Source organism: Tachypleus tridentatus, chromosome 6, assembly GCF_004210375.1.
Source record: "Tachypleus tridentatus isolate NWPU-2018 chromosome 6, ASM421037v1, whole genome shotgun sequence".
Taxonomy (NCBI): domain Eukaryota; kingdom Metazoa; phylum Arthropoda; class Merostomata; order Xiphosura; family Limulidae; genus Tachypleus; species Tachypleus tridentatus.
Window position 1 is genome coordinate 12,555,147 of NC_134830.1, and position 25,308 is coordinate 12,580,454.

General features: G+C 33.8%; 1 protein-coding gene across 9 annotated transcripts in view; it reads left to right on the plus strand.

Moving 5' to 3' along the window:
* The first annotated feature begins 81 nt into the window (after positions 1-81).
* Positions 82-25,308, plus strand: part of LOC143251937 (E3 ubiquitin-protein ligase TRIM45-like) — a 73,655-nt gene continuing 48,428 nt past the window's right edge. The window contains exons 1-8 of one of the 9 annotated variants that reach the window (XM_076503314.1): positions 83-453; positions 3,330-3,409; positions 7,057-8,312; positions 11,557-11,791; positions 13,592-13,718; positions 16,905-17,031; positions 22,523-22,665; positions 23,115-24,752. In XM_076503314.1, the coding sequence (XP_076359429.1) occupies positions 3,330-3,409; positions 7,057-8,312; positions 11,557-11,791; positions 13,592-13,718; positions 16,905-17,031; positions 22,523-22,650 (1,953 nt within the window). In that variant the 5' untranslated portion in view covers positions 83-453 and the 3' untranslated portion in view covers positions 22,651-22,665; positions 23,115-24,752. Of the gene's footprint in view, positions 454-3,329; positions 3,410-7,056; positions 8,313-11,556; positions 11,792-13,591; positions 13,719-16,904; positions 17,032-22,522; positions 23,000-23,114; positions 24,753-25,308 lie in introns of those variants that run through there. The other 8 variants (XR_013028747.1, XR_013028748.1, XM_076503313.1 and 5 more) reach the window with 8 other exon arrangements.

The following is a 25,308-nucleotide window of genomic DNA, read 5'->3' on the forward strand; positions in this document are numbered from 1 at the left end:
GGGAAACAGCTGAAACCTTATCGTTTAGAGGTATTTGATAAAAGAGGGCGCCTTTTTAGTTTCCTAAACAGGACTTTGACCTCAATACTGTTGCTGCTGAAGTTAGGGTAGGGATGAACGATTCCATGTGTAATAATAGCTGGTTGTTTAGATTGGGTGAGTGGGCCTGTGAGATTCGTCCCCGACTAGCTTCGTGGAATTGCATTAGTGCTTGACACATCAGCAAAAACAGGAGCGTGAGACCATTGTTAAACTGATTCTTAAAGCAGACTCTAACGTGATACTAAGGATGTGCTACAGAAAAGTGTAGCATCGAATCAAACCTGCGTGTTATCTTGGTCCACTAGTGGTTTCGACAGAATCGAATCAAACCTGTGTGTATTCGGGCCCACCCAATTAGTGTAAAAAAATAACCTGGTCGTTCTGCGCATACTGAGTAACAAAAGACAGCACGTGAGTTTTAATTTTCACTTTGATTTATCGATCTATTAAACTTACACCAGCTGGTCGAATGACCTCTTCCTAACTTAATAACAACTTCTTTTGATACCCCGCTGATAAATATTTTAATACAATCAGGGCCGCTCGAGCGAGTTTCGCTCCCACTGTATGTATGTTACTCTGAGTTTCAGTAGCTGTTGTTTGATTATTTCAGTTCTAACAGTTGAATGTTACCACGTTTCTTCAGTAAATACCAAGTAGTTGATAATAACAATGATAGTGGTAGCACGCAGAAGGTTTGGTAAATTATAGTAAAAGAAAGAAAGGACAAAACCTTGGTGATTTAAACAGGTATATCCGTCTTTTGTTTAACTATAGTTTACCAAATTGTAGAGCGTTTATTACAAGAAGTGAAAACTGTAAAAGTTCTATTATAAAAAAGAACAATTGATAATTTGATGACTGTTTAGGTTACTTGTAGATGCAGCTGACAAAACAACGATGATTTATCATTAACGAAATAGTATGACAAACATTCTCTAAAAGCACAAGTTTAACTATTATGAGTTATGAGTGAGTTAAATTAAACTGAATTAAATTACACTTCACTTATGTAATCTAGTTGATTCTACTGTAACTGAGGTTTATGTAACTCATGATAGATGTAAAGCCTAGACCGCTATAGTTTATATTTGTTGTATTAAAACTAGCGTGATGACATTGGACGTGGCAGATGTTGTACGGTTAACAACTTAATACATATTCTGTTTTTGCTTGCACTCATAAATCATTGGAATATATAAACAACAAAAGCAAAATCTAAGGAACTTATTTAACAAGAAATCTAATGTATTAAAGGAACTGAACTAACAAAAAAACCCAAGGTGTTAAAAAAACGTAACTAACAAGACACCTAAGGGATTAAAGGAACTTAAAAAAACATATATTTTTAAAGAAACTTCATTAACAGCAAATTTAAGGTGTTAAAGGAGATTAACCAACAAGAAACCTAAGATATTAATGAAACTTAATTAACAACAAACTTAAGGTGTTAAAAGAACTTAACTAACAAGAAACCTAATGTGTTAAAGGAACTTAACTAATAAGAAACCTACAGTGTTAAACTAACAAGAAGCCTAAGGTATTAAAGAAACGTAATTAACATCAAACCTAAGACGTTACAGAAAGTCAGCTAAATCATATAACATAAACATGGTGCACATCAGATAACATATACTGTATATGTACACAGAAAGTGACAGTGATTACGAATACAGTAGGCTTACAAGCTAAGTATATCATATATACTTAAAAACATATGGTAAATTTGGGTTTCTGGCAATAATTAACATCTTTATTGTTTTATTTTCATTTAAGACATTTTTTTCGGGAAGACTGAAGTGTTGATGTGTTAATTTGAAAGAAACATCCGTTCAGGGATATTTAAAGAAACATTTCAGTGTTACCATATCCTGTTAACAAAATCCTTGTTTTGTTGTTGTTATTGATTTGCCCTTGGATATTTTTCCTAATGAGAAACATTATGCCCTGAAACCGTCAAGTGTTGTGGCACGTGGCCAAAAAAAAAAAAAAAAGAAGAAAGAAGATAGAACACTGCTTTCATTAATCTTTCGCGCTCTTAGGAGAAACAACTTCCTCGAAATGCGAAGAGAGATGACGTGTACTTTTCTACTGAAAATAATGCTATTCAGCTAGTTCTACTTTACTTACACCGAATTTTTTTGACACCAAGTTGGACACAAGAAAGATTATTCTCACTCTTTGTGTGAAACCACGCTAACTAACTCCAATTGTTATATACATATGTCTTGTAGTCATTTGTTCATATCAGTGCTGAATAATTATATTTGTATATTTAGGTGTTAAACTTTAGTACTGTTTTAATTACTTTTAACGAAACACATCATTGTAAGTTAATATTATGAAAACCTATGCTATAACATTACTATGTTACTAAAAGCACTAACACAGCCTACCTCGAGAGTTGGGTGTCATGTTTAGTTGATGCATATAACATTAATAGAGAGTGGTTCCACTTCTGTTGCTCATTACGACCTAGTTTCTGTTAAGAACACTTGTTACCAGTCATTGGTGCACCTTTGATAGAATTGGCTGTCAGGGATCTTGTAAAACAAATCCAAGTTTCGTAAAGTTTGAGATTTATCTCTTCTGTTAGTCACATCCCAGAAAGGTTGTTTAGATTCAGATTGCCAAACGTATGTTCTGAACATTAATTGTCGCAATCCAAAACTGATCATCCGTGAAATCTAGCTTTTGGTTTTTGCTCAGTGGATGTGTTAGTTTGCTCTTCCGAGATGTTATTAAATCCATGGATAATGGGTTTTATTTCGCAAAATGTGTTCTAAGTCCACATAGACTGAATGAAAAGTAATTTCTTTTGGACAGCCGTTCAATGTTTCACAACCTGCATTAGTACGTCCAGTGAGCTTCCGTTTCTTCACCAAAAATGAATTTGGTTAAAACTAGGTATGCTGGAATATACCAGACACTCATACTATTAATGACGGATAGAAAAGTGCCTTTGCAAGACGATGAACTATTTTCTTGTGGTATCTTACCTACAGATCTGTGAAGTTGCTAAGCTACGCAAAAATGCACTATAGGGCTCAAATGTAATGTCAGTCGAGAGTGTCCAGTTACTTATTAGGAATGTGCTGTCCCAATACTTTTGATAATGCAATGTAAATTATTAAAAAATGTTCATTCATCTTAAGATTTGAAGGGTTTGTTTAATGATATATAATAAGAAGTTCAACAAAATTAGTTATGTGAGTTTTAAGTTGTTACATTAGAAAGACAAATAAATAAAAATAATGAGATTATGATATTCTGTGCTTCTGCATGAGATGGAAGAAATTTTAGACGATTTTCACGAAGTCCTCACATCTCTTCGTACTGCTGTGGAAGAATCCACCAACATCTTCAGGTACAGTGTCTGACTTTGTGGGAATTACATATTGGGGGAAGTAACAGACATGAGTTTTGTTTTTTTGTCAACTGTGTATTTGAGTTTTTGCATGACGACATCTAAAGCGCTGTACTGACCCAGTCTGAATCCATTCTACTCATGTGTTTTATATCAGTCTTGTGTTGAAGTGTTGTGAAAATTGTTTGTAGTGTCACCTGGTTTCATTTTGTGTGACATCAATGCTATTTTAGCCCTGAACAGTATCAAAATAATTGTCTTATAATAATATAATTTCATTCACATTAGTTTTACGTAGATTACTGCCAGAGTCATTAAATTAAATATTTCTGTCTGTTGAAGAAAATAAGTTGAGTATTGAATGTATTGTAGTGCATTTGTATTAATGAGGAGTTGTTTATATTGAGGAGTTTTAACATTGAGGTTTCCTGTTATGTCCCTGTTATTAAGGATATTATTCATATGTAATCATGCGGGAGATTTTACAGGCAAACCTCTGATATCTGAATTGAAAACGGTCTTTTTTTTAAATTAACTGCTGAAAATTAGCTCGATACGAGAGAATAGAATTATATAACATAATATGAAATACACAGTAAAATCATATTACATTTATCACAAGCGGTTAGATTACAGCAGTAATCTCGCATTTGTAAAGATAAATCATTATTTAATTTATATATTGGGTTACAGAAAGAGACTGCTATACGACTTCTGCAGTTATTTGTTTGTGAGCTTAATTAGTACTTCTATTCATGAAGTTTCTCTTTTGATTCATAGGTAATAATAATGTGTTTTTATAGAAAATCTGAAAGATCTGACTGATATGTAAAGATAGCTGGTGTAGACACAATTTCGTGTGTATAGGTTTACTTTTCAATGTAGATAATATTGCATTTGTATGGGTGTACGTCTTACACCTAAATGTTATTGCCTGTGCTTATAAAAAATTAAACTTTTTATGTAGACATTATTGTTTGTGTGTAGATTTACCTTTTTATGTCAACACTATTTCCTGTGTATAGGTTTACCTTTTTTATGTAGACACTGTTGCTTGCTACGTTTTACGTAGGCGCTATCGTCAGTGTATAGGTTTTTTTTATTTATTCTGTTTTTCAAGTTTACCTCCCTTTCTTTAGAATCTTTAATGGATTGTCATAAAATTTTCTAATTTAAATCAAGCTGTGAAAGTGACTTTTAGGTCATTAACATATAAAACATTCTAAATTTGCATTATTCAAACATCACAACACGTAAACATACATGGGATGATTTCTGTATTACATGTATTAGTCAGTAAACCTTTTAACTATACAGAGTTTTACCGTTACTGAGCCGGTTTAACCCATTCCATAAAATTAATTTGCTCCAACACATCTTCATTCTTTAAATTTTATAATACATCATCTTATTCAGCTACACAAATCTTACAAACCCGATTGTCCACTACGACCCATAAAGTCGACCTACGAATTATTTAACTAAAACCGCTGTAAATATATGGTCTGGGCATTTTCTAAATATGTGACATCAGCAGGCTCCTTTTCCAAAGACTCTTTTAACTTTAAATATTTTATTAATCAACTAAACCATAAAGCCTTAGTGGCCAGTTTTGGTGTAATCTCCCTCTTCACCGAAGTTCCAACAACTGAAACCTGCAAGATAGCTTTAGAACTTTATATCCAAGACCCTAACCCATTGATACAAATCCCCAGCAACCCTTATAGAATTCACTACCACCAAAACTAACTTTATGTTCAATAACAAAAACTACCTACAAATAAATGGCCTAAGTATGGGGAGTTCTCTGTCACAAGTTCTAGCCAACATTTTTATGACACGGATTGAATCTCGAGCGATCATTTCAGCCTCACACCCACCACTATACTGGTACAAATATGTTGATGATACAACTGCTGGATTCACATCTACAGAACACACACTTAGTTTTTTTTCAATCACCTTAACTCGATACACCCCAACATTAAGTTCACCTGTAAATAGGAAAAAAACTAACCAAACAGCATTTCTTAACCTCAAGATCACTAGAACTAATACACAATTCAAAACAGAAATCCACAGAAAAATTACCCATACTGACTCAGCGCATGAGACAAAACAAAAACTTAACATATTAAGAAACCAAATAAACACAGCCACAAAACTATGTTCACCTGATAAAATTAATGATAAAATCAACACTTCATCAACATCAACAAATTTCCTCAAAAACCGTGGAAACAATTATACACATGCACCTACATCAACAACGAACACACAATAATAAACCCCAAGATACGACAAACTACAAAACCTTATACTGCTGCATACCATATGTTCCAGATATCAGTGAAAAAATAACCAACATTTGGAAAAAAACTTATAATAAAACACAACATTCCAGTAAACACCAAATTTATTCAAAAACTAGGTACAAAACTAAAGTCCATGCTATGTAAAAATTACACTGACAAATTCAACACCAACATTATTTATAAAATACAACGCAACAATTACCAACGACTTCCATATTAGAAAAACAAGAAGAAAAATGAAAACTAGATTCAAAGAACCAAAAAAACACCTTCACACGCTTTTGAACACTGCAAATCAAATAAGCACAACATAACCATAGAAAACACCCAGATACTAAGTAAGGAAACAAATATAAACAAACGCAAAATCAGAGAAGCCCTACTTAAACATCAACTAAAACCAAAATTAAACAGATTTAAAGGAACACCTTTATACCTAAAATTAATTAATAACCTAACATTCAACTGCAACGCCCATACAATCCCGTACCCATTTATACTCTCGTCCCTAAGACATGTGTCCGGAAATGATCACTTGCAAAATCTCTCTTTCATATTTGAAGATGACGTAGTAAGGTCAAAACGTTGTCTTATCAACAAGTGTTAATACCCATACCAGCCGTTCTAAGAAACATAAAGAAGGACCTTGTGTTACCTAATAGTAGCTTCTAATATCCAATCTAATTGCGAAACCATATTTCTACTTACTTTCCGTATAAATTTGAAACAATATGTTTATTAAAATGTTAAACCGTATCAGAATTTTACAGATATTTAAATCCCAAGACAAGTTTCTCCTGCAAGGCTTACAATCGGCAAATGATCTTTAAACGTTTCGTTCAGGTTTCACTCATATCTTTAGATTTTTTTGAAAATTTGGGAACGTGCTCTATTAGTAATAAAATTATATAGTTGAGTTATGATTGAATTGTGTTATTTTGGCATAAATATATCGGAATTTTGAGACTTAGTTATTTGAAAACCAAATACCTTTGAGTACGAATACTGAAATATCGTATGACTTTGAAACTGAAAATTATCTCAAATTTCTTTAATTTATAGAGAAACTTTCTAAATAAAAACACAAAAAATATTGTTGATGAGCTAGGAACTTCAATTATTTATTATGTCATAGTTTCTTGCTCAGAAGAAAACTAAAGTTAACGCACAGATAAAGAAATGATTGAAATGATTTTACAACACAGTAACTAACTGTCAAGTGTTTTAAAATTGTGTGAGGAGAGTTTTTTTGCACAAAACTTATTCTAAAGCTATATTTTACGTGTCTGTTTCTAATACGTTTTGTTTAAACACGATTGTATAATAATACAGAATGTCCAGCCTCATACCCAGAACAGAAAAACATCAGACTATTTGTGGGTTGTGTCATCGCGAGTACCAAGAACCACGACTCTTACCTTGCCTTCACACTTTTTGTACCGAGTGTCTGACTACGTTAGAACCTTTAGGGCCTGCAAGCAATGACATATTAAAACATTCTCTTGACAGCCTTTCTCGTTTATCTTCGAAAGGTGGTCTAGCTTCCGAGTACGAGAAAACAAAATCTAGTCTAAGACATTTTTTGACTTGGAGAAAATCAAGTTGCCGAGATGGCAGGTCCGCCCGTGCATTTACAGTGCTCTGTCCTACCTGTCACAGTATGGTGGATGTGAACGGGGATGGCGTTCGTGGATTGACTCCAAATTATCTCCTTCAGCGTAAACTTACAGCAGACAATTTACATAGTACATCGAAACCGTTTAAATGCGATTTGTGCACTGTGTCAGCTGAAGCAACGAATTACTGTCAACACTGTGCTGCATTCCTGTGCTCATTCTGTGCAGAGGCTCATCGTCGCCAGAAGCAGAGTTCGTCTCACACTTTGTGGACCTCAGAGGAAGCACGCAAGAAGGAAGTTTTTACCGGACGCACAAAACACACTTGTTTGCTTCACACGTCCTCAGTTGTCACGAGTTGGTGTGAAGTGTGTCAACATGTGTTATGTGACAACTGCAAGCTTGACAATCACGCGGATCACGAAGTAAGTGATCTTCGTAACGTTTATGAAAGTAAAACGCACTTCTTAAAAAATATGGTGACCCGTGTGGTGGAAAGGAAGAACGATATTCAAAGTGCACTTCAAAAACTCCAGGACGTCGAAAAGCAGCTTCACGTACAAATTAAACACACGCGAGACGAGGTAGAGACGTTTATTTCTCAATACATGGCAGCCATTGAAGCCCACCACCAGTATTTACTCCAACATATTCAGAAAATAGAAGTTGGCCGACAACGGGTACTACGACTACAGAGGGTACAGTTAGATCAACTTTGTTCGGATCTGAATCACTGGGAAACATTCGTAGAAGAGCTCCTAGAAGAAGGAGAAATCCCGGAAGTAATGGGAGTATACAACGTAGTCCAGAAACGTCTGTGCCATCTATCCCGTCTCAAGCCGCCATTACAACCTCGCGCAACTCCAGAATTACATTTCTTATCTCAAGAAGAAGCAGATAGCATGAACGGGTACATTTTGTACGGCGTGATTTCTTCACAGATTGCATGTCCTTCTCGGTGTTTTATCAATGGTGAGTATGTATTATTCATAAATTTATCACTTTCGTTTTGATTTTAATTTTAGAAGGTTTGTGTGTGTGTGGTACTAATTCAGTTGAACATTTGTTTAAGCGAGACTCAAATTTCGAACGGCATTATATCACCTATTACAGCTATTGATTGGCTTGTTTAGCTGAAATATAAAAAAAGAAAAAACTATATTTTTTTATGGAAACTTGAAAATAGAGTACGTTATATCTGGTTTAGAGAACGTAACTTCTCGTTGTTTTTTAAGCATTCACTAAAACTGGCTTTGAGCCCTTCACACACAAGCACACATAAATAAAATGCGGGTTATTAAACGATTGTTGCATTTACAAATTTGTACAAAATGCGTAAAAATTATTAACGACATTTTAAATTATGTATTCAAAAACAAACAACAAGATCAAACCATTCTGACATCTTTCTACAGATCTATATTCTTTTTTTATTGTTATTGCTGATTTTGGAATAAAACAAAACTAGTTCTAGTTGTATTTAATGTCCCTCTCTACTCAGTGGCACAGCAACAAGTCTAAAGGCTCATACGGTGGCATAGCAACAAGTCTAAAGGATCATACGGTGACACAGCAACAAGTCTAAAAGCTCATACAGTGGCATAGCAACAAGTCTAAAGAACCATACAATGGCACAGCAACAAGTCTAAAGGCTCATACAGTGGCACAGCAACAAGTCTAAAGAATCATACAATGGCACAGCAGCAAGTCTAAAAAATCATACAGTGGCACAGAAACAAGTCTAAAGGCTCATACGGTGGCACAGAAGCAAGTCTAAAGGATCATACAGTGGCACAGCAACAAGTCTAAAGAATCATACAGTGGCACAACAACAAGTCTAAAAGTTCATACGGTGGCACAGCAGCAAGTCTAAAGATTCATACAGTGGCACGGCAACAAATCTAAAGGCTCATACGTTAGAAACTGGGTTTTTGCTGACAGTGACGAGCACAGCACAGATAGCTCATCGTATAGCTTCGTAATTAATCGAAAACAAGTAGTTGAGTTAAACAAGAACACCATATTTTAGTTTGGGTTTTAACCCAAAATTTATTTTAATGATTTGAGAATCTTGCTAAAGATTTGGCGTCATCGATAGTTTTGAATGACAGTAGTTCATATACAGGTGTCAACTTCTAAACGTGTTATTCATGTTTGCATAATTTCTCAAATGTTTTACGATTTTAACATCGTAAACAAGTTACATAACATCATGTAACAGCATGATATTATATTATATACTAATACACTAATTAGAAGGGGTGTTCCACAAACTCTTGGCCATGTAGTGTATATATGAGTATGGATATTATGTAGGATTTGTTTTATTTCAGTTACAAATCAGATTCGTGGTGAATATCACATCGCTGATTGTCTCATTAACTTTTCATTTGTTTATCAAAAGGTTTACAATACTCATAAGTATTGCCTTTCTTAACGCAGCAGTACTTGACAAATAACTTATTTTTTTAGATGATTTGCACTTTTACATGCTTGAATTTTAATCAGACAAGTTGCAGACCATTCTTTGTCTTGCGCTTCCACTGGCTTAGAGGCGATTCAATGAGCCTATAACTCCAAAAATCTGGTTTCGATACCCACTGTGAGAAGAATATATACAGACAGCTTACTCTTCATGTGTATTCATATTTAACAACAAACAACTACTCATTACTTTGCTGAAATTCTAAATGACTTTATGAAATAAGTCATTTTATTTGCCGTAAAACTTTATAGTTTATAGTAGTTAAATGATATCCAACATCTAATTTCGATGAACTTGGATAAATGGTCTCGATCACAGTAAGATAACAATATTTGTCTACGAAATTGTGATAGAAATGAGCTTGAATTACTAATACAGACACACTACATGGCCCAAAGTATGTGGACACCCGACCATCACACCCATATGTGCTTCTTGAACATCTCATTTCAAAACCATGGGCATTAATATAGATTTAGCCTCCCTTCGCTGCTATAACAGCCTCCAGTCTTCTGGGAAGGCTTTTCACTAGAATTTGAAACATTGCTGCGAGGATTCGCTCCTATTCAGCCACAAGAGCATTAGTGAGGTCAGGCGAGAAGATCTGGTTTGTAGTCGGCGTTTCAATTCATCCCAAACGTATTCGATGGGATTGAGGTCAGGGCTCTGTGCAAGCCAGCCAAATTCTTCAGCACCACCTTCGGCAAATCATGTCTTAATAGACCTCGCTTTGTCCATGGGAGCATTTTGATGCTGAAATAAAAAAGAGCCTTCCCCAAACTGTTGCCACAAAGTTGAAAGCACACAATTCTCTAGAATGTTATTGTATACTACAACATTAAGATTTTCCTTCACTGGAACTGAAAAGTCTAGCTCAAATCATGAAAAACAGGCCCAGACCATTATTCCTCCTCCACAAAACTTTACAGTCGACACTATGCATTCAGGCAGGTAGTGTTCTCTTGACATCCGCCAAACCCAGATTCGTCCGTCAGACTGCCAGATAGTGAAGCGTGATTCATCACTCCAGAGGACGCATTTCTATTGCTCCAAAGTCCAATGGCGGTGTGTTTTATACCACTCCAGCCAACGCTTCGCATTGTGCAGAGAGATCTTAGGCTTGTGTGCTGCTGTTCGGCCATAGAAACGCATTTCATGAAGCTCTCGACGAATAGTTCTTGTGCTGAAGTTACTTCCAGAGGCAGTCTGAAACTCGATAGTGATTGTTGCAACTGTGAACAGACAATTTGTATGCACTACGCGCTTCAGCACTCGGCGGTCCTGTTTTGTAAGTTTGTGTGGCCTACCACTACGTGGATGAGCTGTTGTTGCTCCTAGACGTTCCCATTTCACAATAACAGCACTTACAGTTGACCAGGGCAGCTCTAGCAGGGCAAAAATTTGACAAACTGATTTGTTGGAAAGGTGGCATCCTATGTCAATGACACATTGAAAGTCACTGAGCTCTTCAGTATGACCCATTCTACTGCCTATGTTTGTCCACAGAAATTTTATAGCTGTATGCTTGATGTATGTACCTGTTAGCAATGGGTGTGGCTGAAATAGCCGAACCCACTAATTAGAAGGGGTGTTCCACAAACTCTTGGCCATGTAGTGTATATATGAGTATGGATATTATGTAGGATTTGTTTTATTTCAGTTACAAATCAGATTCGTGGTGAATATACAATCGCCGATTGTCTCATTAACTTTTCATTTGTTTATCAAAAGGTTTACAAACTGTAAAAGCTCACCATAAGACGGAAGTAATCTTATTCGTGAGAGACTCGGAAGATAAACCCGTGACTCACAACAGGACCAACATTGAAGCTGAACTACGTCGTTTTACTAACAACACAGACTCCAGACAGTCAACGCTAAGGAAATCTCAGTTCTCCCTGGAACTTTCCAAACAGCTGATTTTACAACATGTGAACGCTCAGGAAACTGACCTTTCAGGTATCAGGTATGAAAATACAAATATATGCGAACATACAATGCAGCCATACTTTTATTACGTTCTTATATATATATTAGAATGCGTTATTTCATCAGTGTTAAAGATATTTTCATTTCATAGAGGAGGATATAGTTTAATATTATATTAGCAATATGCAGACATTTGATGTTACGAATATTTCTACAAAGGGTAAAATAATGGGTTTAAACTGACGTTTCATTTAAAAAATTAATTATGTAAACTAGTCGAACTATCGCTATCACTCGGGTCTCTATCCATTATAAAGTTTAATCTTGTACCCATACTAATTATTCGTTAGTTTCAACAAATTATCTTCCATTGAATAAATAACACAAATGATACCGCATGAAACTTGGATTATAACGCATGTTACAACTTTTGTTCCACGTCGTTTGCTCTTTCAGAATTCGATAAACTTATTGAAATTCGAAGGTACGATTTTGAAAATGCCCATCTGGTAACGCATAAAATCGTAATACGTAAAACAATATATATATATATGATTATAATATAATGTTATAATATAGGAACAGGTGTTCTTTCATCCTTTGAAACTTTTATGGGCGTATGGATTGACTTTAAAGTTGTGAAACAGAAACATCCAAGTTTAACAGAATTATCACCCGTATTTTATGTTTTGACTTGTTATGGCATTCTGTTACACTTATCGCATAGAAAGGTTAAGTGAAGTTTACTCTACAGTTGATTTGTGGACGCTTTTCTTCTGGGTATTTTACTGGTTATTGGACCAGCAAACTTTATTTCCATTAAAATATTGTTTATGTTTTCTTAAAAAACAAATATTTTGAAAATCTATTCTTGTTTCATCTTACAAGTTTAAGTTTAGTTAAAATATTTGTCAGTCGTGCTTACACAATTATAAGCAGGTGAGATAACTTTCCCGATGAAATAAATAGTATCAAAAAACTTCTAAAACGCAATAAGTGTCGTCAGTAGTAATATGAATATAAAGAGTAAATACACTGACCACCCCTAAAGTCATGAACTTTATGTAACCAGAGAAACCTGTAATAATACTGTTACTATACTTAGGGTAGCATTCAGAAGGTATTAAAAGAGATAGTTTTAATATTAGTTCATTTACAGATTGAAATTAAGCATATTTTGAAGTATATCGTTATAACGAAAGAACTTTTAATTTTGAGTATATAATCCCCGAAAATAAGAAGTAATTTGTTATTAAAATTTGTTATTAAAATAACAAATTGAGCTGAGGAATATGCAAGTCCCGCTATTAAATGGTTCCTGTATAAAAAAAAAGGCCTATTCCTGAAAACCTTCAAAACACGCCAATAGACTTATGAGTATTATGAATGTAACCATATGGCAAATCTAACTGATGTTGAGGAAAAACTGCGAAGTTTGGGAGAGTCTGAGACTGAATTCAGTGGTACCGTTATTCTGTGGTACCATTCCTTTTGAAAGTCTTTATATTAGTTAATTAGACATTAGAAGGAAGAGCAGAACTGTCAAATCTACTAGCTCCAGTAAGTAACAAATCGCCATATTTCATTTTTAAAAAATTAAGAGGAAACTCAGAGAAAATACATATACCCAGTAAATGTAAGCTTATGATAAATTCACAATAAACCCTTTATCAGCTTTTGTAATACTTTTTTTTAGGAAAAGAAACATGCTTTGGCTTTCAAGTTCCCATGTGACTTGAGCGATTATATAGTTTTAAATTTAAATATAATAAAAAATATATACTGTTATAACACAAGGATAGAGATAATATTAATTCGTAAACTACTTCTTCATTAGCACAGCTTGTTGCCAGGAACATGTTGAAGTATTAGCTCAAAAAGATGGTTCTTATATCATGACCTTCACAATGACCCAGACCGGTCACTTTTGGCTACATGTGAGAGTGAACGGACAAGATATTAAGGTCAGTATAAATTTTTTCTTGTACAATATATAAGGTTTTGTTTCTTCTTTGTTACAGAACAAGTTTACGTTCGGTTACAGAAAGATCCATCTGTATTTGCAAACTTCCAAAAGAGCAGTCAAATAATTAACGATGTTACAACACAGCAATCGATATTCAACTAATGAAACAAAGGTTTCATATCTCTATTCATTTGCTTATAAAGTTAAAGCGAGGAAAATCTGCAGCTTTCTAATTTTGCAAAGGAAACATCCTGTCGTTTCCAGAAAGCTCCACGTGTGCACAACACAGACACACAGTATCTGATGATAGAAAGCTTTCCTTCATCTATTGGTTTGAAGAAAATGAAAGTTTAACACATTCAAAAAAATTGAGAAAACTTAAATGATGTGCATATTTTCACATTCGACGTTCATTAAAGGCTACTGAGGTCTAGATTTCATTGTCAACACCCATAAATGCCGAATATATATGTCTGTTAAAATAGTTCAGTATGTTAGATATTAACATAAATATATTGCGTAAAAGCAAAGAACGACCTAAGACACCATTACATTCATTACAACTATCCTAGCATCACTACTAATATCAAGTCAGTAAGCTACTTTCTCTGTAGTGTTCGTACGGTCAATTTAACATGATGACACCACTGTATTTCACGAAAATGGCATCTTTGTAGGGCCTCAATGCCAAAAAGGAAAGACTCCATCAAATCAATATGCCATTTGCTCCACAACTTACAAGTTTGAAGGGGGGATCTAGTCTTGTAGCTTGACTGATTCACTAAATGTCTACAGCTGTATAAAATGTCCCATATATCTTCAACCCACGAATTATTTTCAAGCATATTTAGGTAACACATTTAGAATAAATGTGCTAAAAGTTTTGTGCTTCCATTTAAATAAAGAACTCCCAACAAAAGTACAGCGTAGCCAAAACCAGACCAAATCAAAATTTTGGCCCACTAAATAATCGAGAATCAAAATCTGTACTTAACAGCGGTTTATCTATTTCTTTTTTGTTGTTGTTAGAAGCCTTTTAAAATGTTCAGAAAAATACCTGTCTATTTTGAATTGAAGTTTGTGAGTAATAAATGTGCTAAAAGTTTTGTGCTTCCATTTAAATAAAGAACTCCCAACAAAAGTACAGCGTAGCCTAAAACCCAGACCAAATCAAAATTTTGGCCCACTAAATAATCGAGAATCAGAAATCTGTACTTAACAGCGGTTTATCTATTTCTTTTTTTTTGTTGTTAGAAGCCTTTTAAAATGTTCAGAAAAATACCTGTCTATTTTGAATTGAAGTTTGTGAGTAGCGGGGTAGAGGGGGTCAAAGTTTTGATTTAGGCCCAAGTCACAAAATTTACTAATAATACAACACGATTTTCTTCCGACTCTAATCAGCTAATAAATTAACCAGTATGTTTTTAAAAAAGGTTTTACGGTTTAATTTCAGTTTAATATGACTGGAAGACTAAATTACCCTGCAGGTGTAATGTAATGAAACATGATTTCTGCGTCTTGCCAGTTTTGTCCGAGGAACTGCCTGCCTTGCTGATTCTTTAGTTACCTATTATAGATAAAGTTATTATATTCTCATCGCTTGAGCTTGTTGCTAAGAAACAGAGGATCGACATCTTTTACAGATGGCTATTCAATATTCTTGGATTACAGGTAAGAAGAGGCTACAACATGAAACTAAACACTGGTTCAGTATTGATTTCAGGAACTCACTATGGTCGAATTAGCACTTTATTAAAAATAAATGGATACAAAACCTTTGAAATGTTTATAATCGATGCAGTTATATTTTTTCTGACTGGTTCACGTGAACCGGTGTAAAACCGGTCTAAATTCGCATCCGAGTATGAACAGGAACTTACGTTGTTGCTCTACTATTAACAGCTTTTATAAAGTTCTGCGTTTTGGGCTTTTGAAAGTTGTTTGTTCATATTAACGGTTTATGAAAAGCACGTAAAGAGGATGAAACAATAACATAATCCAGTGGATTAAGAAAAGATTCCTTTGGTGGAAATTCTTTAATTAGAATCATAATATGGATGGACTGGTCTGATTTGTTTTGAATTTCGTGCAAAGCTATAAGAGGGCTATCTGCGCCTTCTGTCCCTAATCTAGCAGTGTAAGACTAGAAGGAAGGCAGCTTGTCATCACCACCCATTGCCAACTCTGAGGCTACTCTTTTACCAACGAATAGTAGGATTGACCGCAGGGTAATAACGTTCCCAGGGCTGAAAGGACGATCATATTTGGTGTGACGGGGATTCGAATCTGCGACACTCCTATTACGAGTTTAAACACCCTAATCACCTGACCATGTGGGGCCCAGACTAGAAGGAAAGCAGTTAGTCAAAACTACTCAGCACTACTTCTTGGACTACTTTTTTTATCTAAAGACTAATTGGATTGAACGTAACATTTTAAAGTCTCCGTGGTTGTAAGGGCATGTTCCGTGACGGAAGCTCGAATCATCGATCCGGAGATTGTGACTCGACTGGCCTAATCATCATGCCCCATACCCCATCCTATAACATAAAATATATATAGAAGACGAAAGTGGCTTCAAAGCTAAAGTCATTTGCTCCCTGTATTGTTATCGTACATTGTGTACGTGTTCTTACTAAGCACCAAATCTTTAAATATATCAAATTTAATTACATAGTGCCATTGACATAAGTAAAAAAATCATGCATACGAATATTTCAATAAAACAGTGAATCAATTTGTTGGAATTCTCATCTATTCAGACAATCCCACAGTCGATCTCAAAACAGTGTAATAATTTAATAATTATAACCACTTATGCGAAATATGTATTTATTTTAATAATAAAATGACTTCAGTTTATTGAATTAGTTATTAATTCAATACAAACACCACAATACGTATTTAACTTGTATACGGACGTGATCGCCGATCCCAAACACTGTATAGACGTGCTGTAATAATAACAATAACTGGTTAAATCCAAGTATTAACATCCAAATACGTTAACAAGTAAAACGTGATATTTTACTTAAGTACACATTTTAGTTTAAAAAATACGAAAATAAAATAGAACATACACATTTGATAAACTGAACCATGGATAATACAAATAAAAAATCCGATTATTTCCATTAAACCCATTAACTACAGTGAGTACAGATATATTCCTTGTTCTTCCTAGGGAAGTCCGTTTCCGCTGATTGTTTATCCGCCTGGAAAAAGGCACTCTGGTCTATATCACTGTTGTTCCTTTTGTTCAAGTGGAGGTTCACGAGACGCCCGTTGTGCTTGTAACGGGAAAATCCCAGGTATGTTGGGTAGGAAAAAACAAAAACTCAAAGTGTACGAGATAAAAAAAAATTGTTTTGCTAACATGGAAGACAATAAGTTACGAGTTGTTTCAAGGAAGATTTCTATGTATAAATTCAGGAATGTGTTTGAAAGGAGGTAGACAGGAAGTCATGCGTAATAGTTAGTCAATATATTTGTTATAATTGGATTAGAAAATTAACTTCGGCTAATGAACAAACAAGCTGATATTGTGTTTGTTCGTTGGGAACTAAACACAATGGGCTTGCTGGGCTTTGCCCATCATGGAAATCGAAACGCCGTTTCTTGCGGTGCGAGTCCGCAGACATACCGCTGTGCCTCTGAATGCATTATGTTTTTTTTGTGTGTGTGTTTAATAATAATTATATGATGGTGGTTGTTTATCTACGAGATTTGTTTTATGAAAAAAAAGCTGCAATGTTTATCTGAAAAGTTCTGAACATTATATCCCAGTTTCACATAGCTCAAAATTATTTGTGTTTAAGTGCAGATGATTATATATGTTATAATTTTAAAAAATTCATAGCTTTATCACATCATTACAAACCAAGTCCCTGCATTCGATTCTGCTCTTGTTTTCCCAAGTTGATAAGTACCTCTTTGTTTTCCAATGCCAGTAAGTACAAACGATACCCTCAATCATGCAAGTTCTAAATCCCAATCTGAACACATCTTTAAGACCTGAGCTTATGAATATCTTGTGTCAGAAAGTACTGTGCATACCTTTCTCAAAATCGATCGGTTTTCGACGGTATCACAATAACTACAAATTACCAAACAATTTATAAATTTAATTCTGATAGATTCCATTTCAACATGAATTTATACCGACTGTGGTTTGTTTTTACATGGCTTGCATATTTAGATATTCAAAGTCATTTTAATATAGCTGAGTCATATGAGTTAATAGTTGGATTTCAGGGGAATGTGTAACGGATTTAGAATTACATATTTATTTTAAGATCGACTTTGTTTAAGCTAAATTTATATTTGGAAAGTACGTAACTGATACTCTTAAACCTGTGTTGCGAAATTCTCCTCTATTCATTAGTTGTAGAAGTTTATCGAGTGTAATAATCAACAATGTATATGTGTATGTAAAAAGCCAGTATTGTTGTGCAGACTGAAATTTGTAGAAGCTTGCATCACGCTTATAAAATTAACCAACGCTATGCGCCAGAGACAGTATATATCAAGGGTTTGCAACCTACGGCCCGCCAGCCGAAATCATCCGGCCCTAAGTCCCCAAACGAAATATCACATCCAACAAGCCCGTGGTGGCCTAAAATGAATTCATGTTTGTAACTTAATATGGCCCTCCATCTTCTCACAGACATGGCCTCTGGCCCCTGTGCGGTAAGAGATTGCTGACCCCTGGTATATATTATTGGTTTGCTGTATACAATTTGTATACTATATACCTCGGAAGCTATAACTGCGATAAACGCTTATTAATCGGGAAACTACAGATATTTGACCAGGATCGTTTACAGATTTCGAACATTACAAACCGTTTAACTTCAACGGATTAGCATTGGATGTTAGTATCTTTAGGAAAACATTATATAACTTTAGCTGTGAAAAATTAAGTGCAGTCAGCGAAGAGCTAGCTAGCTCCCCGTTAAGTAAATTGTGCCGACATAAACTCGAAATTAATTCACTCATCGTGATCCCAGGAAGTTCCGAATCACATTGAAGACTCAATATTTTTGTAAGTTTGCAAAATTTTTGTATATAACTCATTGTATGTAATAATTGTTATTACAAATTATATGGTTGCTTATGTATTAAAATACACTAGTATCAAGAAAGAATACGGTGTATAACAATCTTGCAAAACTACACAGTGGGCTGACTATCTACGCTTTGTCAACCATGAGTATATAAAACAATTTTTCTCGCATAAGCCATCAAGATTATCGCTGAATCATTAAGTGATTTAATTTCCAAAAAGGTGTACTTCACTGACAGATGCGCATTTAAGTGCTGGCACACAGGGCACATATTCCAATTCTATTTAACAGTGCCCGAAATCCCAGTAGGTTTCGTGTAAATTCAGAACAGAAAACCATAATTGGTGTCATACCGACAAGGCCCCAAACCTCGACAATTTTAAGCACCTAGCGACACCTCTATTATGTACGTTGTTTAACATGATGGTCATGGGCCTGAAAGATTCAGATAAGTTGAAAAGAAAGCCAAGAAGTCAGGGGAAAAATTATGAAACTTAACTCCTCCCAGAACTTGCCCAGCATAGAGATTTTAAGGCTTAAGCCCCAAGAAGCTGTCACCACTCAAACTAATTAAAACATAATTCTAGTATAATATAGTTTAGTTCACGTAACGTCTCCAAACAGATTATTTGCATTCTGAAACACGTTAGGTTCGCTGTAAGCACATACCTTTTTCCAAGACTTCACACTCAGGTAGGTAAATTGTTGGTATATTTTAACATAGTTTTGATTAGTCGCTCTGTGCTGTTTTATCTGTTAATAATTAACTAAATTAATGTATTTGAGGCGTGCCTGAAGACTGTGGATCTGTCACTAACAAATTGATAAAAACAGTGTTCAAAAAACTAGTAACTAACTTAAGCCTTTCTTTAGTGATTACGATGACTATAATTAAAGAATTTCTTAACAGCATTTATACGAGTTTTGATCATGGCCCGGCATGGCCAAGCGTGTTAAGGCGTGCAACTCGTAATCTGAGAGTCGCGGGTTCGCATCCCGTTGCCCCAAATATGCTCGCCCTTTCAGCCGTGGGGACGTTATAACGTGACGATTAATCCCCTATTCGTTGGTAAAGAGTAGCCCAAGAGTTGCCGGTGGGTGGTGATGACTAGCTGCCTTTCGTCTAGTCTTACAGTACTAAATTAGGGACGGCTAGCACAGATAGCGAAATTCAAAAACAAAACAAGTTTCGATCACAGAGCAGCATAAATTTAGAAAGGAAAGATCATGTCTTGAGAATTTGCTGGATTTCTTTGAAAGTTTACGTTTACCCCGGGCTTGGGTATAAAATGGATGTGGTATAATTTAGTGTTTATAAAGCTTTTGATAAAGTGTCGTGAACGGAGATTTCTTAAGTTTGATGGTGAAAGAAATAACTAGTTCGAGAGTTGTTTGGATAGAGAAGATTAATATAAACGGTGTTAAGTTAGCGGATTAACTAGTAAAGACCGATTCAAGGTCGATTAGTATCCATATTTGCAATGGTACTTTTTTTAAAGACAGAATTTCTGGAACAATAGAAAAGAATTATAACAGCCGACTCTGCAATTTACAAGCCCACTTGTTTCAAAGTTAGAACAGTACTCTAGCCGTTATTAAGAATGATCTATATTCAGTAGAAATAATTTAACAGTGTATCTTGTGTGCGTTTGTTGTTTTTGCTTTAGTTTAGTCAGGGCTAAACATTACTGGAATTTATTACATCAATAAATAAATACATATGAAACTTTTCTCGTTTTCGTCAGCGAAGTTAATAATGAAACATTCATTAAGTTTGTTAAATCTGTGGTTCACGTATTCTTAATGGGATTTTTAAATTGTACACCAAAGGTGTTAAAGTTTTGGAGAGATTTGGAGCTAATCTAACACCTGGCAGATGCCTTTTAATAAATTATTAGATACGAGGTTGTACATACTGATTATTTATTAATTATTATATTAATATAATTAATAATTATTAAGTATTGCAAATCTGCAGAGAAAACTAGAAAAATTAATGAAGAATAATTGTGATGTGCGGACTGGTTCCTTCAAAAACCTAATTATATTTACTTTATAAATATAGATTCAATATTTTGTCTACTGTCTGGTTGCAGTATTTAAAGATATTTGTCTGAAGTACCACAGGGTGAAATAAAATGTGGTCTCAAGTTTTTATTACATAGGTAACATCCTCATGTACTTTTAATAAAATAGAATTACCAAGAAAGTCTGATATATTTAGTGTCATAGGCACATATGGGCAGGTCTGAAAAATCTGTAATTTTGCCCAGAAAAAAAAAAAAAAAAATATATATATATATATATATGTGTGTATGTATATAATTTGTTATAAACAAAACAAGCCCAAACAAAAAACAAAGCTGCTACACTACTAAAAAATTTCCCCAAGGTACAGGCTATAATGTGGGATATAAAATGTACCATTGTAGGTTTTGAAGGTTACTGATGTAGTGGGACCCAAATTACGGTGGGGATACACCGTCTATCAGTCTTAACCTCTTTTTGTCAGTCTCATGTAAAGAATTATTAAATGATAAAATAATCAAAGGAATAGACAGAAATTAGGAGGGTGAGATGTGGGTATTCAAACCCACAACATTCCACATCTATATCACCCTCCTCTGCTTGCAGACAGTTGTGGGAAGGTGATTGCTTTCCAAAGTAAAGAAGAAAATAAAATAACAAATAAATAATATGGTATTACCACTTTGGAATAAGTGTGTTAAACATGTTTCTCTTAAAATTTATGAGTTATATTAATATAAAAAAAAATTCAGTTGAAAAATACTGGTGTGAAAAAAAAAAAGTTATAATTTAGTATTTCCAGACTGTAGGTTATGTGCCTATGTTAACCAATCGTTCAATGCCCATTGGTTCAGAATTATGACAGTTATTAATTTGCATATTCTAATAGTTCCTTATGTTTTTAGTCAGCTTTCTCAGCATTTTTATCTGTACTTTGTTAGCATTTTATAGCATTTATTTCTATTATCATACATTTCTAGAATGTAAATTTTGTTGGTCTGTGTATCAACATAATTTTGATTCTGTGTTTTCCAGAAAAATGATCTATCTGTACTGGTATATATAGATGGGAGGTTAATGCTTGATCTTTTATGTACATTGTTGTTGTTTTTCTATGGGTGTTGTTATGTTTGATATTTAATATAAGTCATTCTGATTTCTTCAACTGAACTCTATTTTGAACATTTATTGTTTTTCATATGAAGCTACACAATGGCTTATCTGCAGTCTGTTCACTGCAGATAACTGAACCAATTTTAGATCTGTATCTCTGTAAACATATCCCTGATCCTCTGGGAGATTATATGTTAACATCTGTTATTTCTATTGAAGATTTTTTTTCAGTGAAGTGTCCCTCTCTCTGTTTGTTTAGAAGAACATCATTACCTGTACCACTGTTCTTCATTTGTTGGTAATATATTATTTTACCAATACAAAATTAATTGTTTGTTCATTTGTTAGTATGTTAATGTTAGAATTGGTATTTCCTATTTATTGATAAGGATGTTGTTACTTGTGATAGTATTCCTAGTTAACTTAGTTATAGGAATTCTTAGGTGTACTAATATTACATTCACTTTCGTTTTTATAAAATATTTGTGCTATATTTTTACTTGAACATATTTCAAAGTTTGTAGAATGACACTTTTCTCTATACTGTTCTTTGTCTCAAGTAAGATACATCTACTTTAGAATCCTCTTTTTCCAGGTGGCTATCAAGGGTGTGGTCATGGTCATAGTGGTCATCCTGGACATCGTCACTGGAGCTGCTGTGGAAATTTGATTGAAAACTCAGATTGCTCAAAAAGAACAACAATCTATGAATACACATTATAATATATAATTAAAAACGTAAATGTGTATTAAATTATCACTTTAGAATAATAACTACTTTTTTATATGACAAAAAACATTATATTGTAATTAGTTGAATAACAGCATAATAATGTTCATATAGTAACAACATAATTGAAATATTTATGTTAATAAAATAAGAGCAAATCATACGTATAAATACTTGATAAATCTTCTTATTGCCTGTAATGAAATGTTTAAGTTTACTGAGTAAATCATTAGTTTCTCTCACAGAACAACAAAATATTAAAACAATTCTATTACCAACCAAAGTTATCCAGATAGCTTAACTGATTAACAAAAGAAATAAATAGAAGATTATTAAATTCAATTGCTTTAATGCCTCTAATTTATTTGTGTTACATTTTAAAGATAATATAAAAACAGGAAAGAAATTTAAGATATCAAAAAATACAAGGTAATCTACAGTTTTATTTCTCTAACAGGGTGACAGACTTATGGAGCGATTTGTGAATGGCAAGGGTAGAGGCCAGAATTTAACAGGAATTTAGGAGGGAAACGTATAATTACTTGAAAAATAAATCATCAATGAATGGGTGTAAAATTTTACTCTTCTCAATGTATGGTATACAAGAGCAGACTTAAAGTACCAAATGATCCCTTAACATCCATATGTCATCCAACTTACAATGCTTTACATATTATTTGTTTATGAATTCCTAATAATATTGCTGTTCTTGAAAATAAGCTGGATGACAGGTCTACCAAAGCTACTTTAGTTTCCATTTCTCTTTTAAATTCTCTACCTTTATGTTGTAATTTACATTATAGTATGTCAAAACAAAAGTCTTTGTGGACCATGTCGTGAAAATCACTCTTATTGTTTTACTATTTTAGTCTTTTTTTTTTTTTGTGTTACAGAATATATGCAATGATGTTGTCACTACTTGATTGTGGCACAAAACTTGCTATTATATTCTCACTGTATACACAACTGGGCTGGTGTGCTTTACAGATCTTTCTATGTGGTGTTCCTTGAAAATATTGTTTTACCTTTTAAATATGTGCTTGGGCACACCAGTCCCTCTAAGACTATTTCTCCTCATTTAATTTAACATTTTTATTAACTTCTTTATTTAGTTTGATTTCAGTTTTTTTATGTTAAATTTTGTTTCTGATACAATAATTTATTTTTTAAAGGTTCCCTCTTATACTGTGTTATCTTCAATACAGTAAATTAATTAATCGTGAATGAGTAGTTCATTCCCCTACTGAAAATTCCTCTTGGGTATACAAATTCAGCTGTATTTACAAAATCTTAAAAGTGCCCATGGAAAAGAAAGGTTAAATTTGAGTAACTATCTTTCAAGACTTATGTAACCAATTGGAAGAAAATGTTTATTTACATTTTAATGTTAAAAATATACATTTAATTGTAAAGCAATTATAACGTGTAATGGTATTCAAACAAAAAAAATGTGCATGTCTAATAACTATAGTTGTTTGCTCAACTACCATACACAGTACTTCTGAGTTTGGTATTGGACTAGACTGGCTTGCTCTTCCTTGGAATAGGTGCTAGAAGTATCAGTCTTGTACGGTTTTATTAAATAACTAATAATATCTTAAGAAATCAGAATGTATATATATTGTCCAGACAAATTATTGTGATAATCCACATTTAGTGGAAAAAACTTGCACATTAAGTCGTGCACTGATTTTTGTTAGGTTCCAAAAAATGGTGAAAATTTATAATAGCTATTCAAAAGAATTTATTTCAAGTGTAGGAACTGCTGTGCTATACACCTAACTAACAACTTGGAATGACATACACCTGAATTTTGCATAATCCATTTTAATTGTATTTTTGGTTAGTTTCTTAAATGCCAAAATTATATATGTGACACTAAAAGTAATATCACCATAAATTATATCTAAATGTTAAAGTTTCAACTAAAATATTTTTTCTTCCTTTAATTCTTTTTCATGAAACTGAAACTCTAGATATATCCCTTGTACTTGTTACAGAAAAAAAAAAAACTTGTATGTCTGAAATAACAAAAAAACCTTACTATCTAGGTTTTAAGAATTAAAGAAATATAAGTGTTCCGATCAAAGTCTAATCATCTTCAGAATTTGTTTTATAATGAAAAATATACTCCTCTTAACATTACTAACTCATGCCACTTACCTCTCTATTGAATTACGGTGTACAATGGCTAGTGAAACGTTTTTGAACATTTTCGATACGATGGAACAGCACACCACCTCCCTAAATTGTCATAGCCCACTAAAGTGGTAGTACAAGAAAAAATATTATGATTCATATGTGAATCCTATCAGTTTATTTATCTATAGCTGTTTAATTGTTTCTATTAAATCCAATGAAGGGCAAGGTGAATGTGAAGGCCAGTCACTAGACCAGCGTCACTTTAAGTTCAGCGGTAGTCACACTTTGTTCGAGTGTAAACTTATTAATGGCAAAGACACCCAACTGATGGTTGAATGCTTTGTAATCATTTCACTCTCTTTAAGTTTTGGTATCTCAGTTACGATATTTCTTGTCACTTTGGTAAGTAAATTTTAATTTATATCTTACTTTTATATTTTGTAGTGAGTACAAAAAGAAAATGTCTAGATAAATGTAATTTGTTTGTTTGTTTTGAATTTCAGCACAGC